The sequence below is a fragment of the Neovison vison genome, chromosome 5, assembly GCF_020171115.1.
Source record: "Neovison vison isolate M4711 chromosome 5, ASM_NN_V1, whole genome shotgun sequence".
Lineage (NCBI taxonomy): Eukaryota > Metazoa > Chordata > Mammalia > Carnivora > Mustelidae > Neogale > Neogale vison.
This window is the reverse complement of record NC_058095.1, coordinates 59726957-59744574: the sequence shown is the minus strand read 5'-3', so window position 1 is coordinate 59744574 and position 17618 is coordinate 59726957. Positions and strand designations below refer to the sequence as shown.

General features: G+C 47.2%; 1 protein-coding gene across 1 annotated transcript in view; it reads right to left on the bottom strand.

The window, feature by feature from the left end:
• Positions 1-17618, bottom strand: part of DNAH9 (dynein axonemal heavy chain 9) — a 334218-nt gene that overhangs the window by 288204 nt on the left and 28396 nt on the right. Inside the window, exons 9-13 of the mRNA XM_044249120.1 lie at positions 14058-14208; positions 10686-10800; positions 6638-6706; positions 4901-5027; positions 798-1053 (exon numbers count right to left, since the gene is read on the bottom strand). Of these exons, the coding sequence (XP_044105055.1) occupies positions 798-1053; positions 4901-5027; positions 6638-6706; positions 10686-10800; positions 14058-14208 (718 nt within the window). The remainder of the gene's footprint in view (positions 1-797; positions 1054-4900; positions 5028-6637; positions 6707-10685; positions 10801-14057; positions 14209-17618) is intronic.

Here is a 17618-nt window from a genome sequence, read left to right as displayed (position 1 = left end):
CTGTATTTTTAATTCTGTGATGGCTTTTTATCGTAGCCTATCTTGCATGATTTAGAGTTGTACATATGTCTGTGGTCTCAACTAAATGTGAGCCTTTTGAGGGTAAGAACCATGTCCCACATACCTCATATCCCATATTCCCTGCCTGGTCCCTCACGTAGTACCCTGCAAATGTTAAATCATCCATGAGATTAGTAGTGAATTGGAGGATACCTGAGAATTAAAAGCATAGTACCCCCATTTGAGAGGACTACAGTCCAGGGGGGCCTGTGTGGCCCAGTCAGTTAAGCCTCCGACTCTTGATCTTTGTCAGGTCACAACCTGAGGGGTCATGGGACAAGCTCCAGATTGGGCTCCACGCTCAACAGGGGGTCTGCTGGGGATTGGGTTCCTCGCCGTTTCTATCTCCCTCTACTTCTCCTCCCACTCACGCACAAATGAATAAATCTTAAAAAAAAAAAAAAAGATGTCTACAGTCTAGTGAAGAAAATTAAGTAATTGGGATAACGTAGTAAAAGCTAACATTCCCCATATATTCTGGAGAATGCAGTCTCCCCCAGAGCATAGTCACAAGATTTTCTAAATCTACCAATCATATCCAAAGAGAAGATGAGGAATGCAAGCCCTTCTTGCCCTCTCTGCTATGGATTGCTGTGTGAGAGGGCAGGTTTGTTTTTCGAACACAAAACCAGATTACTGGGGGAATCATTCGAGGTTCAACCAACTTTATCAGGATCTCAACCCCCCCACCCCCAGCCACCAACCTCCCCACCAAGTTGCAGGCGGTGCCCTGTTACCTTCTGTTTTCCAGTTCAGAGTCCCCTCCGCAGGTCTCAGATGGAGATCAATATCCCTCAGCTCTTCCTCCACTAATGGATATTCCACCTCCAAAAGAGTCTTAATCACCTTGTTGTACCAACTGGCCATCAGCTCCAACTTGGCCACGAGCTGCCGATAGAATTCCTTGGAAGAGAACATGGTGGCCGCTGTCTCAGGAACCTGCGCCATCTGCCTGGGTTCAAGATAACTCATTTCCTTCAGCACTGAAGTCAGCTGGAGAGGAAAATCAGCGTTAAGTGGCTGTAGCCCCATGGCAGGGAAAAGCAGCAATTATCAGTCAAGGACTGGAAACCCCAGGACCCCAGAGACCTTCTGGGACTCCTCTTTTGCTTCTACATGTTCCTTAAATCCAGAGAAAGGAAATTGAGTTTTAGGCAGAAGGAAGAGGGCTCAGAGGCAGAGAATCTTACCAAGGCTGTAAGTCCCAAAGAGCAACAACAACAACAAAAAAAACTCAAGGAAGGCGGCATGAGTGACAGGAGAGGTCTAGCCTGATGCTTCTGGGCAGGCAGCTGACCAAGCCAGTTAATTCCTATGGAGGGGCGAAGGCACAAGGGAGGGGAATCACCAGGTCTAGGCCGGCCACATGCCTGAGAAGCCCCAAACTCAGACTTCTGCTGTTCTCTCCAACCAGGTCACACACACACACGGTCACAGACACTGACAGAATTGGGAAGAGATGCCCATTGCACAACTTTAATTGTTAGATATAATAATTTGAAATAGCCCTTCGTTTCTGGAAGCCTGCGTTGGCTTGTCTCTGGGTTTTAATATACTAGGAAATGGAAGTCACCCAGGCCTCTCTGAACTTCTGTGGGTACTAGATTAGGTGGAACCGCCCAAGTGAGAGGCCAAGAAGATGTGGTCCAGTGAAAAAAGAGGCCTTTGGCTGGGCTTATTGGCATCCTGGTCTTCACCCTTTGCATTTTTTTTTTTTTTAGGATTTTATTTATTTATTTATGAGATAAAAAGAGAGTGTTATCGGGGAGGAGCAGAGGGAGAAGGATAAGTAGACTCTGCACTGAGCATAGAGCCCAACATGGGGCTCCATCCCACAACCCTGAGATCATGACCTGAGCTAAAATCAAGAGGCAGATGCTCCACCAACTGAGCCACCCTGGTGCCCCACACCCTTTATTTATCCTGTTTACCTCAGAACCTATGAGGACTGATGTGTATAGGTAGGGGGGACAAAACAGATACCAGGCCACAGATTCTCCCTATCCCTCTTCTGCTTCCCTCCCCTACCTCTGCATGGAGACACCTGGACTCTTACTCTCTCTGCAATGGTTCTAGGCCAGTGTTCACTACTGCCCAGCCAAACTTACTCAGGGTCAAGGCAAATGCTAATCATTCGGTAGGGAAATGCCCTCAGCCTCCTAGCTTATTTTGAAATAAGCTCAAGATAGATATTAAAATTCAAATGTAAAAACTGAAAACAAAAAATTAAAACCTGGAGGCTGCTTATATGATATTGAGGCAGAGAAGGCCCTTCCAAACAAAAAAGCAAAACAAAACAAAACAAAACAGAAAATAAAGATAGAATTCATTCACATAATGAAAGACACACCTCACCTGGTAAAAAACAAAAGCAAAAATTTTTTAATATCTGACAAATATTGCCCAAATACTCAAACAAATTCAGAGGAAGAGGGCACTTCCACTCCAAAGTGGGAGAAAGACATGAACAGGTGATTATAGAAGAACTGTAACTGGCCAGTGAACACATGAGTAAGTTTTACTTTACTGGTGGTCAAATAAATACAAATTAAAACAATCCCAAGATATTATATATAGATATTTAGTTGTACATGCTGGAAGCAGTTTGAATAATAAGATGATATCTTTCTGGCAGGAAAATGACAAGAGTTCCATCTTCCTGAAGAGCAAATTGATAATACACATGTGAATTCTCATAATGTTAAGATCCTTTATCCCATTTCTAGGCATTCATTGCAAAGAAACCATTGAGGATGGATACAATAATACAATAATAACCAAAGACCTTCCTGTAGCATTATTTATAATGTATTTTATTTCATTGTAAGATGCCTTCAGCTGTAAGATTCACTATTATTTCATGTCCAACTAAAAGGGGAAAAATGTCATGTGTTAAACCATAAACATGTGCCATTTTCAGAGATGTTAAAAAAAGTGCATTCTATGATCAATGAAATACAGATTGATAAAACTAGAAAATAATTTAAATGCCAATGGGAATTTAAAATAATTTAGAGAAATAATTTACAAAAATACATTTCTCAGGGCACCTGGGTGGCTTAATGGGTTAAAGCCTCTGCCTTCGGCTCAGGTCATGATCCCAGGGTCCTGGGATCAAGCCCCACATCAGGCTCTCTGCTCAGCAGGGAGCCTGCTTCCTCCTCTCTCTCTGCCTCTCTCTCTGCCTGTCTCTCTGCCTACTTGTGATCCTTGTCTGTCAAATAAATAAATAAAATCTTTAAAAAATAAAATTTTCCCCATATAATTGCTATCCTGGCCCCCAAAGGGGCAAATCTGGTCATGTACCTCTATTCATTCTTGCTAACATAGCCATTGTCCCATTGCTCGAAGCTGGAGCTAAGGGATGTTCATGGCTCTTCTTTGACTTGTGCATTTGTTGTCTCCCCCTGACTCACTTTATAAGTCAGGTATTAATTCCCTCTCCCCTTTTCCTCCCTCCTTTCCTCCCCCGCCCTTTCCTCCTCTCACCTATGAACACCTATAAAGCACCGACTACATGCTGTGCATTGGGGCAGAGAGAGCCCTTGCTCTGGAGCCTACAGAGGAGGCACGGTCCATTCTCAACATCGTCTCGTCCTGAGGGCTTCATTCCTACAGTTACAACATCTAGACCGTGGCCTAGTTGGTAATCCAGAAACTCCTCACTTTGGGCATTTAACATTCAACTCCACTCAGAGTGCCTGCTGATAAAATTATGCCCAGGAGTTCAATGATTTAAATGTCAGGCTTGTGTCATACCAAAGTGAAGAAACAGACCCTCCAACTCCCTTTGCTGACTTTTATTCCAGTTAGAATTGATATTCTACTTAAACTGTAATCTTCTCAAAAGACACTCATATCCTATGAACTCCATTTCCGGCTCTCTCTGTGCATTCCTGGAGAACCTGCCACTGAGACAGAAGTAGGCAATTGCTTTTAGCTCAATGCAACCTATACTTTTGAAAAAAATTTTTTCTGATATACTTCTTGATATGGTCTAGCTTTTGGCTTTTATGAAAGATGCCACATGAAGGTCTTCTGCCCTTCTGATAACCTGGAGCAGGATCTCTCAACCTCAGCACTACTGACTTGGTTGTGGGGTGCTGTCCTGGGCATTGTTAGGGAGTTGAGCAGCATTCTTAGAATCTACTCACCCCATGCCATTGGCATCTGCTCCATGTTTGACAACCCAAAGTATCTCCCAGGGGGACAAAATGATCTAATAAAGATACATCTTTGCATGTTGAGGTTCTAGCTTCCAACTAGCTGGGTTCCTTGAGGGTGGGAATGGGGTCTTACACTGGGTTGGCCCTCCGGCGTCGAGTCAATGACCTTCATGTGGAACATGCATTCAAGGTAGGTGCCATCTGCTCTGTCTGGTACTACCTGGTAATGCCGTTACCCCACCTGCCCAAATATGGGGAGCAATATCTATTACCTGTTTAAATATATCTCTGGAATTCTAGATAGCGTCTATCTAGACTAGGATATTTAAAGTTCTAGGTGAGCTCATCTTGAGTGTAACTGCCATTCTAACTTTGTGCGGAAAGGCAAGTTCATTGTAAAACTGTTATCACACACAGGAAAGTTTAAAAAGTTATTTTGCGATATCTTCTGTTGTGCAAAATCAACACAAATCTACTGGCCAACCATGGGAAAAAAAGGTAGCCATCGGACAACCTGAGAAAACATGGCACCACAGCATTCACCCCCAGTAAGAGATCCAGGGTGGAAATTCTCAACAGCTTCTGCATATTCTTATCAAAAACCTTTTTGCTTTGGAAATCAGCCAGAACCCAATTTCAGGAACCCAAAAGGCAATTCCTACTGCCTGACTTACCTGTGGGTTAAAGTTGACAGCGATCTGTTTAGTCTCCGGGTCACGTTTCAGGAGTGGTCGGGAAAGATTGTACTGTGACTTCTCTGACACGGTCTGACACCAGTCCTCATAAAGTCTCGTCTCATACCTGCCAGAACCAGAGAGAACAGCCACCTCTTATGTACCCTCCCAGCACCTGGCAAAGTCCTAGTGAAGACAGAGATATCTTAATGTATATAGCCCAGATACCTACATGTGAATGTATGCACATGTGTATCATGAACTGAAGATACTATTGGTAAAACACTGGAATCTGTTCTTTTTTTATTTTTAAAAGATTTTTGTTTATGGGGGGGCTGGTGAGTGCATGCACGCATGCATGCACAAGTTGGGGGGGAGGGGCAGAGGGAGAGGCAGATTCCCCGCTGAGTGGGGAGCTGGATTGGGGACTCAATCCCAGGACCCTGAGATCTTGACTGGCACTGAAGGCCCACGCTACACTGAGCCACCCAGAAGTCCTTCCCTCAGTCCGTTCTTAATTCAGAGTCAGTGGCTCAGCCTGGTAGCTCCTGCAGGTATCACCTTGTTTCAAAAGGTGGCCCAGCTTAAATCAAAGGAGAGCAGAAAGAAAGGCTCCCTGCAGTCTTTGCAGGGTGTAATGGGAGTTGTGATTTGTCTCATTAACTGCTGGAAGAAGTCACTGGCTAAGATTTGCTGTCACACTGATCTTCGAGAAGCTCAAGGTGCCCGTCGTTATATGCTGACTGAGCCCCTCCCCTGTGCTGGGCTGGAGGGTCAACACAATTAAAAAACACCGCATGGTCAGTGCTGCTAATGCCGTGGAACACGGCTAAGCAGGAAATATGGAAGCACAGTCCTGGAGAGATGGACAGGACAGGAGGTATTCAACAGTGGGCTGAGGGTGTGATGCGGAGAATGCCGGGAAGGCTTCATGGAAGAGGGGCTGCGTTAAGGCTTGACTGACTCTCAGAGGAGAAGAGGTAAGGCAGTGAAATGATTGCTCCCAGCAGAGGTGAGAAAGGGTGGCCTGGGATCCGGGAACCCCTCAGGCCAGAAGGGGCACGGACAAGGCTGGAGAGGGAGGCAAAGGCCACAGGGGCTGCCTAGAGACAGTGGGGTGGGTGTGGGGAGGCCCTGAAAGACCCCCCACCCCCCCCCCCCGGTCAGGGGATGAGCCAACATCCTCGATTTGGGATTTGTTAACCGCATGGCAGTGTGGGCAGCTGGAACCGTGCCCACAGAAGATTCACTGCCACTTTAAAGCAGGAATAACTAGGAGTGCGGGCACATGGTCATTCTTGTGTTTTCTCGGAAAGGACCCAGGAAGTATTTCTAAAACTCATCTTCTCTTTCTGCAGCACAAACTGTTGCTTTCCGCTCAGTGAGCAGCTGCTGTGATTTTCTGCGACACTGGTCTCAAGGTGCAGCGAGGAGCTCCCTACTTTCTCTAGCTCTGCCAAGTTCACGCTCCCAGCAACACTACCCTGGAGAGTGTCCATTAGGGCCACGGAGCTGCATTCCCCAGAGGCCCTGTGTTGGTGGCCCAGCAGCGCTGTACTCACCACCAGCGGGTTCCATCCTGAGACACAGACAGGCATTTGGCAGCCACGGGGGCGGGGGAGGGGGGGTAATCTGCACAAACCCCGAACCACAAAGGCATGGCGGGGGGGGGGGGGGGGGGGGGGGGGGGGGGGGCTATGCCATTTGCAGAACAATGCGATCCCAGAAGCCGCTTACTTTTCCAGCAGTGAGAGCATATCTTCGTATTTCTGGGTCATTCGCTTTCCTTCGGCAGAGTCCATGCAACTGCCCCCACAAAAGAGAAGAAGAAATGGCATCGATTCAGAAGTCAAAATAATGATCCAAGTAACAAACTACAGCCTACAAAGAACAGACTGAACGGCTTCCTGGGCCGGTCTCCAAACATCCCTCAGGGAGCCAGCCTCCAGCCTCCAAGCCAGCAGCGCAAACCTGCCACTAGAGGGCACCTGCACTTACAGAGATGAGGGTGGGCCCCCCCAGGTGACACGGAGGGAACGCAGCCAGCCCTACCCACACGTGGGTAAGTGAAGTCCAAACGAAATCTGAATAAAAGGAAAACTGAGACACGACAGGAAAATGCTCTACGTAGTTTTCTGTATTTAAGGAAGAAAAACTGTCTATAATATTGTGCATTGCAACACTGTAACAAACTAGATAAGATTAAAACAATGTTATGTGTGTGTATGTGTGTATACACTGTTAGCTGTGTTTGATGCTCCTTTGCAACAGGAAATAGAGACCAGCTTCTGGGTAATGTGTGAAGCATCTGTACTTTTCAGAACCTTCCCAGGAACCCTGTGGGTTCTGCCGGCAAAATCAGGCAGCTTCTTGTGAAAATTTTTATAAAAACCCATTTGGGCTTTAAACCAACACAAAGTTTCTTCACTAGATCTCCCGAGCTTTCTGTGTAAGCCCTCACGCCTGCACAAAAAGCTCTGGATTTCCTGAAGGGCTTTTTTTTTTTTCCTCCCAGTTGCTTAGTTCCCTTCCCTGGTGAATGAGCAGATACGTCTGTGACAGATGTGGAAAGGGCTTCAGACTAGGTGGCCCCCCAAGCCCTCCTCCCCTCACTGTGGGGTTTCTGCAAGCCTCCTCACCCCATCTCACTTTTGTTTCTGGAGGAGGAGGAGGCCTGAGGGGACAATGGTTCCCCACAGCAGTGCCTGGAAGTTTGGTAAGTCACCGGGCAAGGGCAAATTCCCCCTAGGTTCTACTTCCCTTCCTGGTGAGGACTGGAAAACATTTTAGGAACCCATTTGTATATACAGCTGACCCTTGAATGACGGAGATGCCGACCCCATGCAGTCAAAGATCTGGCATAGAACTTGTGACTTCCTAAAAAACAAACTACTAAGAGCTACTGTTGGCCAGAAGCCTTCCCGAGAACATAAACAGCCCATGAAGGCATATTTCCCACATGACATGCCTTATGTACTGTATGCTTACAATAAAGGAAACTAGGCAGAGGAAAATGTTAAGAAAATCATAAGGAAGAGAAAATACATTTACAGCACTGTAAAAACTCCGTCTGGGCCAGCGGCCCCTGGATCTATCTCCTGCTCGGGTGGTGTGTGCAGGGGACAGACCAGGCGTCACCCCTCCTTCCAGCCTCCCAGCCCTCTCTGATCTCTTTCCCAGCTGCAAGTTTGAAACCATCTTCTCAGCCATCCCCCGCCTCTGGGACCAGCCAACACTGTCTTCTGAGCTCAACTCCTTTCTGCTGACCAACCACGAGCTCCCAGGTTCATCAGATTTATTGCATCGAGGAGGGGGAGGCCACGGTCAGCCTGCACCTGCAGACCGCCTACACCCTCCCTCCAGACTTCTACTTCAGTGATGTGATCCTGGAGGGCTGGGCCGATTCTTCTGGCCATGAAAGGGCAAGGGTGTCCTTTGTCTCTTGAGGTTGCAACACCAGAGTAGAGGCTGGGCCTCTTCCCAAACATGGGGAAGCCGTCCCATGATGGGAGCAGTGAGACCTAGGATGCCATGGACGCTGCCGAGAGGGGGACGAGACCCTGAACCAGGTCCTTCCGGGTCAGCTGGCCCTGGGTTCTGTCCTCGGAGGCCCTATGTCTGTGATTCCCAGAGGATGGCTTCCTAGATGAGCAGGTCAAACTTCTCAAGACACCGGTGCACACCTGTCGCATCTCCGCAGGCTGGCTGTCCCCAGGCTGGGCTGGACACGTGGCTCTTCCCCTTTGAAAGGCTCATTCTCAAGCACAATGAGGAGCCTCCAGAGCCTAGAGGCCCCTGAGGGGTCCCTCTGGCATCTCCCTTGCCTGAGTCTGTGTCTCCCTGAAGCCACTAGGTACCTTGTAACCGCCCTGGAGCCCTTGCCCAAGCCCTGGACCAAATGGAAACAAGGAAACTTTGAGGGGCGGGGGGCAGCGGGGAGGAAAGGAAAGGAAAAGAAATCTAGGTGTAAGTGAACCCACGCAGCTCAGACCCGTGTTGTTCAAAGGTCAGGTGTATATGGTAGGGAACAGTGCGGATGTGAATTCATTTTTAAACAAATGGGACTTTTCAGGGGAACTGTGGGGGACGCGCTGGGGTGCCATTCAGATCCCCCTGGCTCAGGCAGTGTAAACCACCCTCCCATCCCCCATGGCCATGGATGTTTGCTGCTGATAAAGCCTAGCCACCTGCCTCCTGGGACACAGCTGCAGCCCAACAAAGCCCCTTGCCCAAGGTCATGCCCTCCCTTGGGCCAGCCTACATCAATGGGCGGGTCTGAGAAGACGAGGGCTCAGTGGCACCGGGGCAAGCTTCCCCTGGCTAGGGACTCCCTGGGAGGACCTCTGGGCTGGGACTCTTGAGCCCCACACTGTTCCAGTCCTTTCTGGACTTTCTCCGGGGCGGTAGGCCTGTGGCCTCCGTTCTGTCTTCCCTCAGTTTCTTCCTTTGCAAAACAAAGAGCTCAGCTAGCTCAGGCTGCAGCAAATGTTGCAAATGGATTGCCTGCTGAGCCCACCTGACCTGAAGGCCTGTTTATCTGATCTGTGCAGAGTTCAGGAAAGGGGGCACTGGCTTATTCTCAAGTTGGCCGCTTTACATCTCCATCCAGATTTTCAGCTTCCCCCGGTGTCAGCATTTGGCGCATACTGAGTCCTGCTTTTCCGCTGGGCAGCACTGGATGGGGCAGCGTGACCCCCATTGGAGCCCATCCTGGCTGCCTGGCATCATCTTCGGGGCCTCTGAAAGCGTTCAGCCTCACCCCCTGCGCCAGACCGTCTCTAAAGCCCTACCTAGCGCCAGAACCCCTGTGAGGACAGTCTCCCCGACAAACCCTCTGTTTTGGTTTTGTTTGCCCCTCCAGTGCCCTCGACGCAGTTCTCTGTAAAGAGGGGTCAGAGAGAGACTGCCCTTCCTGGAAGCATCCTGAACATGATGCCACAAACAGTTCTGTCTTTCTCTTCTAGCAGCCGAGGGGCCTCTGTATCTAGCTCAGCTTCCAGGCTCGGCTGAGCGGCAGGCCAATGGGTCCCACCAAACCTGGTCAGCTGTGGAATCTCAGCGGGGAGCCTGCTCAGGACGGGGATTCAAGGGCCCCACCCTGCTTCCAGATTCAGATTCCAGCTCGGGAGGCGAGGCCTGAGAATCTGCACTGGACCAGAGCCCTGGGTACGCTAATAGACAAAGTCCTTACACCACGCTTTAGGAAACTCTGGGCTTCGTTCTTTTCCAGCCACCTTAGTGGTGGGGAGATGCTGTGGCAGAGACGTGTCTGTAGAATCCTACAGAGCTGGAAAAACCCTGACTCATTTACCTCTACAGACTGATCTCGCAGAGCAGGAAGAGGCAGCCAGCCAAGCCTCAGCTGACACCAGGGGGCCCCCTGTCAGTCCAAATATATCAATCTCACTCCCAAATGTTTGCACCCTCTCACCCCAAAATTCATGCTGCAATCCTACCCCTCAATGGGATGGCATTAGGAGATGGGGCATTCTGGGGGTGGTGAGGCCACAAGGTGGGGAGCCCTCGGAAGGGAGAGGAGGACACAGAAGATGGTGACCTTGGACTTCCCCAGCCTCCAGAGCCATGTGAAACATGTGAAACACCTGTGGTATTCTGTGTTACAGCCCAGATGGACTGAGATGTTGGTCTGTTGCTTGAGGATGCAAAGAAATGAAGGTGATTTTCATGCCTGAGCTGAGTAAGTTGCGTTCCTCACAACACTCAAAATTCCAGAACAGGAGCTGAACCGGAAACCGAGCCCGCCTTCCAGGAACCAGTTACTTACAGATGGGTGATGCGTCTGAAGATGGCATAGGGCTCCTGGATCCGCTGTCTCAGCTCCCGTGCCCAGCGGAGACCCCCGGCCACAGTTGGCATGTTCTTGTGCACTGAGGAGAACCCTGGGGACACAGCACAGGTAGAATTAGTGAGGCCGTGGCCCCAGCCCTGCCTGGGAACACCTGCCCTCAGGTACCCTGCCTTCACGTGCTAATGTCACCCTGTACTCACACTGAGAGTGGGGAGTCCCAGGAGATGGCCATGTAGGCTCAGTGGTACAGAAGGGTGGCTTTGGGGAGAACATTAAATACAGTGAGAGGACAAGGGTGCCCAGCCCAGCTGTGCTGCTCGTTGGCTTTCTGGCTCCACACCAGTGATTTTCTACCTGGCTTCGTGCATATCAACTGCACCTGTGGGGCTCTTTAGAACTACTGAGCCTCGGACCGGCCTTCACCTTTCTGACTTAAGAAATCTGGGTGGGGAGCGCCTGGGTGGCTCAGTGGGTTAAACTGCTGCCTTCGGCTCAGGTCATGATCTCAGGGTCCTGGGATGGAGTCCCGCGTTGGGCTCTCTGCTCAGCGGGGAGCCTGCTTCCTCCTCTCTCTCTCTGCCTGCCTCTCTGACTACTTGTGATCTCTCTCTGTCAAATAAATAAATAAAATCTTTAAAAAAAAAAAAAGAAATCTGGGTGGGGCCGGGTGGTCTGTATTTTCTAAAGCTCTGGAGAGGAATTCAATTGTACATTCAGGGCTGGAAACCCCGGCCTTCAACAGGGAACGTGATCTCTTGGGACCTCAGGTTTGTTTTTTTTTTTTCACCTATAAAATGGGATTGATATCTTCCCTGCTTCATTTCCACAGTTTCTCTGAGAATTCACCAAGGTTAGGAGACAGGCCACGTGGACTCTGAGCTGCTTGACCAGAGTTAGTGTGGTCTGGATAGTCTGACTTTAGTCCGTGCTGTGGGCTTCTTTGCTCATAATTAGTTGTCATGATTGAACAAGATTAGATTTTTTTTTTTTTTTTAAATCTCAGAACATTTGGTGAGAACCAGCCACTGCTTCTAACTAGCAACCTGAGCTGAATAGTGGTCTCTTTCTTTATTTTGCCACAGACCCCATTGCTCCTTGATGTAGACCCAACCCAGATCTATTATAGTCACTTTCTGCCTGACCTCCACGGCAGGTAAAATTCTACAATGACACCAATGACCCTCACACTTGCATAATCGTCTTCTCGTTACTGTGGCGGGAAACTGGCTACAATGAGAAAGCTCTCCTGTGATGATATGTTAGAGACCAAAAGGGAAATGATTGCAGGTGGGCCTGACTTAATCAGGTGAGTCCTCTAAAAGAGCGTTTTCTCTGGTTGTTGGCAGGTGAAGTCAAGGATTGGAAGCATAAGAAGGACTCGACATGCCACTACTGGCTTGAGGATGGAGGCCACCATACAGCCTGGCCATACGGTAAGGAAGGGGACTGGCTGGCTTTCAGTCACTAAGTGACTCCCCACCCCCCGCCCGTGCCTGGCAGCCAATGAGGAGTGGCAGACCTCAGATCGACAGTCACAAGGAACTGGATTCTCCCAACAAAAGGAACTGGAAAATGGATTTCCCCCCACAAAGCCTCCTGATGAGAACTTGGCCGCCTGACTCTTTGATTTCAGCCCTGGGGCCCTCTGGGTGGAGAATAAGGCACATCAAGCTGGGCTCTGACCTACAGAACTATGAGTCAAAAGATGGGTATTGTTTTCTTTAAGCCACAGACATCACAATAATTCACTGGGCAGCAGTAGAAAACTAACAAGGCCTCGGAAGGCATATGAACTTTCAGATTCTGCATCTGACCGGAAGAAGGCATGACCATGGCCCCATAGATCTGCTGGGAATGATCTCCTACCTGGAAGCGTTTCTTTTTTTTCTTTTTTCTTTTTTTTTTAAAAAATTTTTATTTATTTGACAGAGATCACAGGTAGGCAGAGAGGCAGGCAGAGAGAGGAAGGGAAGCAGGCTCCCCGCTGAGCAGAGAGCCTGACACGGGGCTCAATCCCAGGATCTTGGGACCATGACCCAAGCCGAAGGCAGAGGCCTTAACCCACTGAGCCACCCAGGTGCCCCCTGGAAGCGTTTCTTAATGACCTCGCTAGAAAACCTGCTTATCCACAGAGTGATCCTGCTCCTCTTTAGCTTAAAAACCTTGGAAATTTTCCTGGTGCCTGAATAATGAGTTCCAGATTCCTAAATCTGGCCCCAAATTCCATGGCTCACCTAATCTCCCTCCACATACCTTGTTTGGCCATGGGCAGCTCTGACTGGTCACCTTCCACATCCTCCCCTTCGTCCTCTGCTTCAGAGGCCTTCACCACTTCTCCCTGGCTATCCACTCCCCAGTCTTGCAGGGCTCAGCTCAAGGCCACCTAGGCTACACGTGCTCCCTTGGATGTCCCAGCCACAAGCCATCTTATGTCATTATGGTTCTTCATGGGGCAAGTTGAGCCCTACTTCTGTTCTGCTCCGTGTTCTTGTTAATATCACTCATACCCAATGTGTTCCCTGAAGAACCACCTTCCAGGATTAATTCCTTTATCCCTCATCCTGGCCTGCCTCTCCTACAAGTGCTCACAAATGTGTCCTGCACCTAGCAAGGACTCGATAAATGTTTGTAGAGCTGAATTGGACTTGCGTTTGACTTTCAATCACATAAGACAGGGCCTCTAACTAAGAACTGCCATAAAAATGGAGAAATCAGGGACGCCTGGGTGGCTCAGTTGGTTGGACGACTGCCTTCGGCTTGGGCCGTGATCCCGGAGTCCTGGGATCGAGTCCCGCATCGGGCTCCCAGCTCCATGCAGAGTCTGCTTCTCCCTCTGACCTTCTCCTTGCTCATGCTCTCTCTCACTGTCTCTCTCTCAAATAAATAAATAAATAATCTTTAAAAAAAAAATGGAGAAATCACACTTTGGTATGGTGTCATCCTCTGCTGGGCTCCTGCTATTCCTTCCTCCAGAAGCATGGCAGCTATGGCCTTGGAAGGGATCAGAAACCTTCCGCGGGCGTATAAAAATCTACTGTGGAACTGAAGTATGTCGGAGATGAAGCAGCGTTGGCAGCACTAACCAAGGGTCAACTCCTACATCATGCTAAGCTCTCCACCAGAGGCAGGCAAGACCTCACTGCTCTGGGTTGGCCACCAGTCTCAGCCCCGGACACAAGGAAATGCACAATTCCTTGAATACTACAATGACCTGAGGCAGTCTGAAATTTCAAGCAAGGTTTTTTGTGAAATGGCCCTCATGGCCATTTCACAGATAGAAGCGGAGTGAGTTGCACCCTTCTTGGTAACACAAGTGTCCCCATCCAAATCTTCAGCCAACAGACCTACCATGTTCTGCCTCCTCCTGGATGTGCTGACTGTAGATGGCCCTCACCGTATCCAGGTCTTTGATGAACATTTGGATGAGCAGCAAGTATTTTTCAGAAGCATCCTGTGCTATAAGTGGTCTTTCCAGGAGTTTCCCTGCAATGTCCAGCAGCTGCAGAAGAGGCGGATAGAAAAAAAGAAATAGTCACAGAGTCAACCTTTCTAAGGCTACATACATCCTGTGTCTTGGCTTTTCCTTCATATAGCCGCCAACAGAAGAGGATCAAAAATTGTTATTGTGACTGTATCTATAATTATGAATGGGTTGAGAGTGATAGTGCGCCCCCCTCTTTGCTTTTTTTAAAAAATATTTTATTTATTTATTTGACAGAGAGAGAAAGAGAGTATGTTCAAGGTGGGGAGGAGCAGAGAGAGAGGGAGAAGCAGGGAGCCCCACATGGGGCTCGACCCCAGGACCCTGAGACCATGACCTGAACTGAAATCAGACGCTTAATTGACTGAGCCACTGAGGCCCCCCTCTCCTTTGTTTCTAATGGGGAAGGAGTACTGTCCGCTAATTTAGATGCTGAACTCGGATGTGTCGAGAGACTGAGTAAAGGACCACACAAAGAGAAAACTAAAGATGTCAGAAAGGTGAAGTTCTCCATTAAAAAAAGAAGAAGAAGAAGTAAAATAGAGGTGGAGGGTGAAGATGGAGATGAGATGAAGAAGCTAAGCAGGCTGGGTATTGAGGAGAATGTGGAAGGCTAAAATCTGAGGGATGGAGCAAGAAAAAAGTTTCAGAGAGAATGAATTCTGGAAGTAATTTCTGGAATGAGTTCAAATGCTTGGAAAGGAATCCTACTAGTGATCCCATATGAGGTAGGGAGCCACACTATTTATAAAAGGTTGTGAGTATCTGTACTCAGTGGCTAACGAAGCCTGGCATGCTGGGTAACCTGGTATCCTAGGATAGCGCAGACTCACCCTTCTGAGGTTTGAGCCTCTTCTATGATTGTCCCACCAGTCATTAAAGCTACCTGAGGACATTTCCAGTGACTGGAAACTTATCCACTTCTCAAGGAAGTTCATTCCACCTTTTAATAGCTTTCAGAAATCTCTCTCTTCCACTGAGCCAAAAGCTGTCTCCTGGTAACTGCCACTGACCAGTCCAGGTTCTAATCCTTAAGCCTTTACAGAGTGAGTTCCTTTGTAGTTTATAGAAGGTCGATCATGCGCTACAAAAGTGTCAAGTCACCCAATATGTCTCAGTCAGAACTCTCAGTATGCTGCCATTTGTGTACTCCTCATCTGAAGCCACCTCCCTATTCTTCCATCTTGCTCCTGCCCTGCAATGGAGGGCAAGGGTACAGTCTTCTCATTCTAGCTGCTAGTAGCTGACTCCTATAACCAGTTACTCGCAGGGTTTGGTCCAGTTTGAATCAACTGGGCAGCACTGGTTAAATAGCATGGTGCAAGAGTCAAGGATTCAGGGTGGCAACCACAGTAGACTTCTCCACTTTTAATGGCCACCCTATTGCTAAGGCCCAAAGACAGTGTTCCAGAAGAAACCCTTAAAAAATTTATTTAAGTAATCTCTACACCCAACATAGGGCTCAAACCCATGACTACAAGATCAAGAGTTGCATGCTCTTCTGTGGGAAAGAGAAACCAAAAGTAACAAAAACTAGAAAGGAACAGAGACAATCTACAGGAATAGCAACTTTACAGGTAATAAAATGGCACTAAATTCATATCTTCCAATAATTACTCTGAGTGTAAGTGGCCTAAATTCTCTAACCAAAGACACAGGGTATCAGAATGGATAAAAAAATTAAGACCCATCGATATGTTGCTTACAAGAGGCTCCTTTTAGACTCAAAGACTCCTCTAGATCAAAAGTAAGGGGGTGGAGAATCACTTATCATGCTGATGGACATCAAAAGAAAGCCGGAGAAACCCCACTTATATCAGACAACCTAGATTTAAGCCAAAGACTGTAATAAGAGATGAAGAAGGACATGATGTCATAATAAAGGGTTCCATCCAATAAGAATATCCAACGATTGTAAATATCTATGTCCCTAACTTAGGAGAAGCCAAATATAAAGTCAATGAATAACAAACTTAAAGAAACTAATAGATGATAATACAATAACAGTAGGGCATTTAACACCCTCCTCACAGCAATGGACAGATCATCTATACAGAAGATCAACATGGAAACAAGGGCTTTGAATGACACATTGGACCATATAGACTTCACAAATAAATTCAGAGCATTTCATCTTAAATCAGCAGACCACACATTCTTTTTGAGTGCACATGGAACATTCTCCAGAATAGATCACACACTGGGTCACAAATCAAGAGTCAATGATACAAAAAGATTGAGATCATAACATGCATATTTTCAGACTACAACACTACGAAACTTGAAGTGAACCCCAAGGAAAAATTTGGAAGGACCACAAAAACATGGAGGTTAAAGAGCATCCTACTAAAGAATGAATGGGTCAACCAGGAAATTAAAGAAGAATTTAAAAAATACATGGGAGCAAATGAAAATGAAAACATGACAGTCCAAAATAGCTGAGATCCAGCAAAGGTTGTCTTAAGAAGGAAGTGTTCTGCAATACAGGCCTTCCTCAAGAAGCAAGAAAGTCTCAAAAATACAACCTAATTTTACACCTAAAAGAGCTGGAAAAAGAAGAGCAAATAAAGCTTAAGCCCAGCAGGAGAAGGGAAATAATGGAAGATTAGAGCAGAAATCACTGATATAGAAATCAAAAGAACAGTAGAGCAGATCAACAGAACTAGGAATGGGTTCTTTGAAAGAATGAACAAAATTGAAAAACTCCTAGCCAGACTTATGAAAAAGAAAAGAGAAAGGACCCAAATAAATAAAACACTGAATGAAAGAGGAGAGATCACACCAACACTGCAAAAATATAAACAATTAGAAGAGAATATTATGAGCAATTATATGCCAACAAATTAGGCAATCTGGAAGAAATGGATAAATTCCTAGAAACATATAAACTACCAAAACTGAAACAGGATGAAATAGAAAAATCTAAACAGACCCCTAACCAGCAAAGAAGTTGAATCAGTCATCAAAAATCTCCCAACAAACAGGAGTCCAGAGCCAGATGACTTTCTAGGGGAATTCTACCAAACATTTAAAGAAGATTTAATACTTATTCTTCTGAAACTGTTCCAAAAAATTAAATGGAAGGAAAACTTCCAAACTCATTCTATGAGGTCAGCATTACCTTGACTCTAAAACCAAATACCTCACTGAAAAGGAGAATTACAGAGACCAATATCCCTAATGAATAGGGATGCCAAAATTCTTAACAAGATATTAGTCAATCAGATCCAACAGTACACTAAAAGTATTATTCACCACAACCAAGTGGGATTTATTCCTGGGCTGCAAGGGTGGTTCAACATCCAAAAGTCAATCAGCATGATATACCACATTAATAAAAGAAAGGACAAGAACCATATGATCCTCTCAATAGATGCAGAAAAAGCATTTGACCAAATAGAGCCTCCTTTCTTGATCAAAACTCAACA